The sequence below is a fragment of the Drosophila erecta genome, unplaced genomic scaffold, assembly GCF_003286155.1.
Source record: "Drosophila erecta strain 14021-0224.00,06,07 unplaced genomic scaffold, DereRS2 tig00000055-arrow-pilon, whole genome shotgun sequence".
NCBI classification, from domain to species: Eukaryota; Metazoa; Arthropoda; class Insecta; order Diptera; family Drosophilidae; genus Drosophila; species Drosophila erecta.
The window spans coordinates 8,255,395-8,263,304 of NW_020825200.1; the positions used below are offsets into that span (position 1 = coordinate 8,255,395).

At 43.5% G+C, this 7,910-nt stretch overlaps 4 protein-coding genes across 4 annotated transcripts; 2 read left to right on the top strand and 2 right to left on the bottom strand.

Annotated features, from left to right (window-relative positions):
• Positions 1–179: 179 nt before the first annotated feature.
• On the top strand, positions 180–1,325 carry LOC6541387 (NIF3-like protein 1). The gene has a single exon (XM_001969007.3). The coding sequence runs from the start codon at positions 308–310 to the stop codon at positions 1,175–1,177; it is 870 nt and encodes a 289-aa protein (XP_001969043.1). The 5' UTR covers positions 180–307; the 3' UTR covers positions 1,178–1,325.
• On the bottom strand, positions 1,234–2,372 carry LOC6541466 (39S ribosomal protein L4, mitochondrial). The gene is made up of 2 exons (XM_001969008.3): positions 1,609–2,372; positions 1,234–1,548 (listed from the first exon to the last, which is right to left on the bottom strand). The coding sequence occupies exons 1-2, from the start codon at positions 2,277–2,279 to the stop codon at positions 1,329–1,331; spliced, it is 891 nt and encodes a 296-aa protein (XP_001969044.1). The 5' UTR covers positions 2,280–2,372; the 3' UTR covers positions 1,234–1,328.
• A 268-nt stretch (positions 2,373–2,640) lies between these two features.
• LOC6541932 (peptidyl-prolyl cis-trans isomerase-like 3) lies at positions 2,641–3,564 on the bottom strand. The gene is made up of 3 exons (XM_001969009.3): positions 3,466–3,564; positions 3,166–3,402; positions 2,641–3,019 (listed from the first exon to the last, which is right to left on the bottom strand). Exons 1-3 carry the CDS (start codon positions 3,544–3,546, stop codon positions 2,774–2,776), a joined length of 564 nt encoding a protein of 187 aa, XP_001969045.3. The 5' UTR covers positions 3,547–3,564; the 3' UTR covers positions 2,641–2,773.
• Positions 3,517–6,152, top strand: LOC6543074 (chromatin assembly factor 1 subunit B). The gene is made up of 2 exons (XM_001969010.3): positions 3,517–4,246; positions 4,311–6,152. Exons 1-2 carry the CDS (start codon positions 3,657–3,659, stop codon positions 5,971–5,973), a joined length of 2,253 nt encoding a protein of 750 aa, XP_001969046.1. The 5' UTR covers positions 3,517–3,656; the 3' UTR covers positions 5,974–6,152.
• Positions 6,153–7,910: the final 1,758 nt, after the last annotated feature.

Below are 7,910 nucleotides of genomic sequence, written 5' to 3' on the forward strand. Positions count from 1 at the left end.
ATACAATGTGTCAAAGATACTTTTATAAGTTTCAATGGTTTTTATATATGAATATATACGGTTTAAAACCATTTTATTTATTGCATTGCATTTAAAGTTAAAGAGCTTTCTTTAACATATCTTTATAATCATATATTCTTTAATCATATATTTTAAAAATTGCGGGTCACAAAGATTTTTAATAGAACCAGCAGCTGTACAACTACTAAAAATAAGTTGGCAGCACTAAATGGCCAATAATATAAATAGTTCCACAAAATCTTAAGCAGAGGAATATATTGCCATCAAGGATCAAGGACATCAAGGGATGCTGAGAAGGATGAACACCATTAGTGGTCAAGGTCTGGCCGCTGTGGTCAAGGAGCTGGAGAACTATGCTCCGACTTCATGGGCGGAGAAGTGGGACAACGTGGGACTCCTGATTGAACCACACCGCGAAAAGCAAATCAAGAAAATACTATTAACTAACGATTTAACCGAGCCCGTAGTGAACGAAGCGCTGGAGAAGGAGGCACAGCTCATAATCAGCTATCATCCACCCATTTTCAAGCCCCTGACAAGGATTACGCAGTCACATTGGAAGGAGCGCGTGGTGGCCGCATGCTTGGCCAACGATATAGCCTTGTACTCACCCCATACGGCTTGGGATAAGAAGAGTGGTGGGGTCAACGACTGGCTGTCTAAGGCAGTGAATGTCCTAAACATTCGCCCTCTGGAACCGGAGTTGGGTGCTCCTCCGGGTACGGGATCCGGTAGATATGTTGAAACAAAAATGGAGCTTTTCCAGGTGGTGCAATCTTTGCAAAAGCATATTGAGAACAGCGTGCACGTTGCTTTAGCTGTGGGCCACAATCCCAAGACAGTCATCCAATCCGTCGGCATTTGTGCCGGTTCTGGAGCATCTCTACTGAAGGGTATCCAAGCGGATCTAATCATCACCGGCGAAATGTCCCATCACGAAGTTCTGGATTTTACTCACAACAAAACAACCGTCCTACTCTGCAATCACAGTAATTCGGAAAGAGGTTTTCTCTATGAGTTTTGCCAAGTATTGGCTAATTCCCTTAATGGACAATGCCTGGTATATGTATCTGCAGTGGATAAGGATCCTTTGGTCACCGTGGCTAGCGATGTAAACAAAGACCTGAGTGAATTTGTTGACGTCTACAAACATTAAGCAATGGATATCAAAAGAACTGCAAAGTTGTAAAATGTAAAGTTCAACTTTATACCTTTGATCTTAAAAGCATTTTTGTTTGTTTAACAATGCATTTTCTGGCATCCACAAAAGATTACAAATAAACTAAAGGATTTAACTTTCTTAAGTTCTAGACTTGATCCAGCTTAAACTTTCCGCCCTTGCTGGCGGCGTCGTTTCGATTAAGTTGGTATAGTAGACGCTGCTCCAGATGCTTTACTGCAGCCACTGTCAGCACCAAAGTGTCGTGCTTTAGCATAGAATACACGTTTAAGCCAAAGGTTGGCATCAAGTTGACATAGCCAAGATCATCGCTGGCCTGGCAAATATTGGCGGGGAACATATGATCTCTGTAAAAATCAGAATCAATATGTTGTATGAATATAGAACAACCTACAAGAAGTACTCACTCGTCTACAATCAAAACGGAAGGTCCCCAATTCCGTTCGGCGATTAAATCCTTAAGGAACTCTGCATCCCCGGTGGGTATGTCCACACTCTCGATGATGTGCAGATCATCCTGCGCTAGCTTAACACTCAGTGTGGAGGTCAATCCCAAAACCCTCTTATAGAAGGGCAGCATGTAGAAATGGGTCGTGGGCGACCTGGGGCCGTGCACCACGCCACCGCCCTTGAGCATGGGCGATCGAAGGGAACCGTGGCGCGCCCGACCTCCTCCCTTTTGGGGCCACGGCTTCCGGCCGCCACCGCGCACCTCGGCTCGGGTTTTGGTGTGCGCCATGCTTACATAACGATACTTGCGCTGCCACTCCACATTCTCTTGTATGATGTCCACCCGCGGCTGTGCGGCAAAGATATCAGGATGCAGTTCAATTAAGCCCACTTTGCGCTCCGCCACTGCATCCGTATTCTCTATCCACGCCTGGCGCGCCGTGCTCCTGCTCACCGGCAAGCAATCTGTGTAATCTTGCGGCAGAATCAGAGGTGATCCCGCCGCCGGAGGTGCGGACACTGCCGCTGGGGCTTCGGTCACCACATTGCATTGGTTGCTGCTGCGGCTGAAAGTCCTGGCCACGGGATAAAGCACCTGCCTGGATGTTTTTAAAATATTGTTCAACATTTTATTTTGCAGGCTGTGTAGCTTATCGATAGGTTAGATTAAACATTGGCACCTTAACGCCTTATATCGATTACTTGAAGAATGCTGATATCGATGTGTAGACTACATTGCGACACGAAAATGTTTGAAATGTGTTCAAACTCATAGAACACATAGTGACGAAACGCACCTGTTTGTATGATGCCGACTACTTTTAGCAGATAAGGCTTTTTGATACATCATTCTAAATAAAAAGTTGTACAAATTAAATGATTAAGCGGGAAAATTTGAAAAACTTATACTGAACATTGAAGCGAAAGTTAAAATGTTTAAAATTTTTGTTGAAGAAATCAATTTTTATTTAATCATCCGTCTAGTTTAAGTTCCAAATGAAATGCAAAAGTCGTTGTGAGAGCTATACATAAACAATGCACAGCAAACGAATAAATCGCGTAACCTTAAGTGCTATAGATATACTTAATTTCAAGCGTATGAATGGCATTGTGTGTAATCTATCACGTTGCCAAAGGATTGGCATGTATGGTTACTCCATTGATCTTCTTGTCCACATGGGGGCGATAGTTCTTGGGATTGACGGGCAGCTTCTCCAGTTCGTCCAGGGCATCGAATCCATCAATCACACGGCCAAAGAGCGTGTACTTTAGGTCAAGATTTGGCTGGGCGGCATATGTAATAAAAAACTGGCTGGCATTGGCGTTGGGTCCGTTGTTGGCCATGGAAACCATTCCTCGATCAGTGTGCTGAAGAATTAAGGGTTTGATATTTAAAAGATGTTGCATTCAACAATATGCCCGTTAAAGCCAGAATACAGGGTACTTATTAAAGCCAGCCGGCTTGGCCCAACAGAAAAGTAGTTTTTCTGGAAAAACCGTGGTAACCCGCTTACCTTGATGGTCTCCTTGAATTCATCGTCGAACTTCTGGCCCCATATGGACTGTCCATTCTTTCCGGTGTTGGAAGGATCCCCAGTTTGGACAATGAATCCCTTTATGTTCCGAATGAAGACGCAGCCGCTGTAATAGTCGCTGGCGCACAGGGCGAGGAAATTTTCGCAGGCCTTGGGGCAGGCATCGCAGAAGAGCTCTATTTTGAGGTCACCCACGTCGGTGTGCAGCGTTACAGACTGTTAATTACATAAAAAATGTGGTAAAACTAGAAGAAATCAGAATTTACAACTTTTGTTTACCATTTTAAAAGAGCTTGTGCAGCCCTCGTCTCGCCAGGCAGTGGCTCCGTCAACAATAACAGGAATCGATAACACCATCATTTGGTATTCCCATGGCAAAAGGTCACACTTTTAGGCGCGAACTCTGCCGCATAAAGTAATTTTTCTCTTCGCACTTCAAGCAATCAACGGCGGCCAATTAAGTAAATAGGATGAAGTGCAAGATACCCGAGATCTCGTGGCACAACCGCGATCCCGTCCTAAGTGTGGATATACAACAAAATGGCCTGGGACTGCGCTCTCCGACGATCTGCCGACTAGCCTCTGGTGGATCGGATGCCCATGTCCTCATTTGGTATGTGAACCGAAGCGATGATGCCGAGGGCGTGGATGTGGACCTGGCCGCCGACCTATCACGGCATCAGCGTGCTGTCAACGCGGTCCGCTGGTCGCCGAACGGTGAACTGCTGGCCTCCGGAGATGATGAGAGTGTGGTCTTCATCTGGAAACAGAAGGCAGACCACGAAGTTGTCAACATTGTGGACGCCGATGGCTGCAGTGAACAGGACAAGGAGGTCTGGATGACCCTCAAGGTTCTGCGCGGTCATTGCGAGGATATCTACGATCTCAGCTGGGCGCCAAACTCACAGTTTCTGGTCAGCGGATCCGTGGATAACACAGCGATGCTATGGGATGTGCACAGTGGGAAATCAATGGCCATTCTAGATGACCACAAGGGCTACGTACAAGGTGTGGCATGGGATCCCTGCAATCAGTACATCGCCACCATGAGCACAGACAGGTAAGCAATACAGTCCTAAATAATGTGTTCGAACTTCAACCAAGTGGAGTATAATTTCTTTTAGACAAATGCGGATATTTGATGTCAATACCAAGCGAGTGCTGCACCGAGTCAGCAAGTGTGGGCTTCCAGTAAAAGAGAGCCATGAGATGCACGGCAAAAGCATACGATTGTACCAAGATGGAACCTTGCAGACCTTCTTCCGCCGCTTATGTTTCACTCCCGATGGCAAGTTGCTTCTTACGCCGTCAGGAATTACCGACTACGATGGTGTTGTGAAACCTATAAACACCAGCTATGGGTTTAGTCGCTACGATTTGTCCAAACCCGCCTTTGTGCTGCCCTTTCCCAATGAATACGCGGTGGCTGTTCGCTGCTCTCCGGTTCTGTACCGTCTGAGACCGTACAATGCGGAGAAGAATTCTCCGATCATTTCGCTGCCGTACCGCATGATCTATGCTGTGGCCACAAAGAACTCTGTGTTCTTCTACGACACCCAGCAGCCGGTGCCGATTGCCATTGTCTCCAACATCCACTACAGCAGGCTCACGGATTTGACCTGGTCGAGGGACGGCACCGTCTTGATCGTGTCCAGCACCGATGGCTACTGCTCACTGATTACCTTCGAACCGACCGAGCTGGGCGACCGCTATGAAGATATGGAAGCAGTGCTGAGCGTTGTTCTAAAATCTTCGGAGAATATGCCGGCGCAGAAAAAGAAGAAGCAAAAGCTCCGTAAGGTATCGTCAGATGAAGTGACAGCTACACGGAAACCACTGAAGGAAACATCGAAACCGAATACAATCGGAAAGACTTCAAGATCAGGTATCAAAGACGAAGGGACACTCGAGCTGGATGCTGAAAACGACTCTTCAACGCACAGTGTCAGTTCGTCCAACACGAACAGTCCCAAGACAAAAGCCAGTGAAGAGGTGAAACCTGCTCCCATCGCCATCAGGCGTTCGCCCCGTAAAAATTCGACTACACCCATGCCGATTGCTATACGCAGAGCTCCGCGTAAGCTGGAGGATAAGGGGGAAATCGAAACAACCAAGACCAAAGGAGAAGCTGAAGTAACTCGCACAAAATCAACTCAAGTAAAGAAAACAGAGGCATCACCAGTCAAGCGCAAAATGAGCACAGAGGTAGTGCCTCCAGCAGAGACATCACAGCCGGCACTTGGAGTGATTCCGGTTATCGACAAGGAGATCATTAGTTCTGATGAGAAGTTCGAGTCGCCTGAGAAGAAGTCCCGACCCGCAACACCAATTCAAGTGCGTCGCCAGCCACGAACTCCTGGCAGCTCCAGCCATTTCAATCTGACGCCGAATAGCCAACCCGCCAAGCAAGCTACTCCCATTGCAGTGAGGAGAACTCCACGCGTACTCATCGAAATGCCGATCAACTCGCCTGTGGTGCCAATGGAGGAAGCCATGGATGCCTGGCCCCTCGATGAGGGCATCACACCCCTGCCACCGACAGAAAAGGTTTCTCAAAAACCCTTGCCGGAGATCACAAAGACGGAAACGAAGCCTGCGGTAATAGAAGCCAGCGAGGCCACCTGCGAGCGAACTGAGGACATTCGTTTGGTCTACGAGGATACGCAGGAAGAAACGCCGCAAAACCGCACTGATACGGGGCCATCCACGCCAAACAACAAGACGCCTCGTCGGGTGTCCTTGCGAACCATATCCACGCCCAAATCAAAAAAGAAACTTTTAGAGTAAATAATGCAATAGATTAGACGTAGCATATGTATGTTAGAGGAATTCCTGAAACTGGTTAAGATATTAAGGCACTTTGGGGTTACCCCATAGAAATTTGTATAAAATAACCATGATTCTTTCTAAAACAATTCCAAAATAAAAGGCAATACCCTTGTTTAATTGTATTGCTTTGGATGGAAACTTAATTCACCTGGTGGTTTTGCAGGGTCTTAAAAACGAAAATCATGACCTTCAGCTAAAACACCATGTAAATTGTACAGTTACAGTAGTTACTATATCTACATTCACTGTTTTCCCACCTGTGACAATAATCATCTAATAAGTTATGTGACTGTACTGGTCGACTGTACCCCGAAAAACATCAAATTCGAACTGCTTTAAGTGGGCTGTTCTACCTGATCCTAAGTTTAGGTTGCTTGAATTTGAACAGCGACGTCTTTTTAGAAAAGTCTTAAAATTTATTTTCAATCAGGTAATTATTTTTGTGCCAAAATTTCCAGGAATTTGAAACTATTTATAGCAAGCAAAAACACATCTTAGAATTGTGAAGATCGTACCTCAAGGCACAAAAATTCTGATTTTATTTTCCACTACGAAAATACGATATAAAAAACTAATTTACTCCGCATGCTTCATGAGCGGGTAAAGTGTCTTGCTATGCAATCTGTCAACCCAGTAGATTGATCTCACTCTTTATTAAAAAACAAAAAGCTTGTTTGGTTTTATTTATATTTATTTAAATTGTAGATGATCTCTAACGTTTTGAGTGTCTTTTACATACAAACATTTTGGTTTACTTCAGTTTTTATATCATTATTTTTATGTTTTATATATTATTTGTATTTTTTAATTCAACGATTCAAATTCATTCATCATGTTCGAGCTTAGTTAGCTCCATGGGCCATTAGCTACACTACATCCACGTGGTCATTAGAGAGAGAAAAGGAGCTCAAGAATTGAGGAGAATTATGTTTCCACATACGTTAATATAGGTAAGTATATAAATAGTTAAACAAATCTGATCTGCTGCATGGGACAACCAAAGCATTTTTTAATTAGGCTACAAATTAGATTAGATACAATCTGTAAACTTTGTCTAACCTATACTCTTGGTTCCACTGGCCATCTCCTTTTTTCCTCCAGCTCCTCTTAAAATGCCAAAGTTTGGTATTTGCCACTCACAAAAATCGTGTGTCTGAATGTCCTTGGACATTTGATTCGAAGTAATTAACATTACCGTTGTTAGCTCTTTATGGATTTCACTTATAAATGTTTTAACTGCTATTAAAGTAATTGTAGTAGTGGTGCGACTTGCGATTTTATGAGTTATGTGGGTGTGTGTGTGTGGAGCAAAGAGGTGTATGAGGTTTAGAAAAATATGAATTATGTTTGATTCCATTTCCGTTCCATTCTATTCTATTCCGTTTAGTAGTGAAAATATGCAAAAAGTTTAGTCGATATAATGCGGTTAACACTATGCTGTACTATATGATCGAATGTTGCTATTACTGGAATGCTGGTTTCATTACTTATTTAGTTTTGCGATCTTTGTTGATTCGAAAGTTGAGCGACGTTGAGGAGGTAAATTATAGTCGCTACCGTATGAGTATTCGATTAATAATTATTTACGAGAAAAATATAGTACATATGTATGTATGTATGTTTTGTAGCAATTTGTTGTTCTCCCTTTACTAAATATATTTATTTAAATTTATATATCTGTATATATAGACCGACCTTGTTTACTTTTGTCTCGAAGGTAAATGAATAACTTTCTTGTTTGTGGCTTAATTAAATTGTCAATAAATATATCGATTTGGTATTTATTTATAGTTACATACAATTATTAAACTTTTGTGTTCTTGTTCTTTTGCATTACTGGTCAAATGACTACACACTGATCGTCTGCCGTGTTTTTTTTTCTTGTTTATTACCCC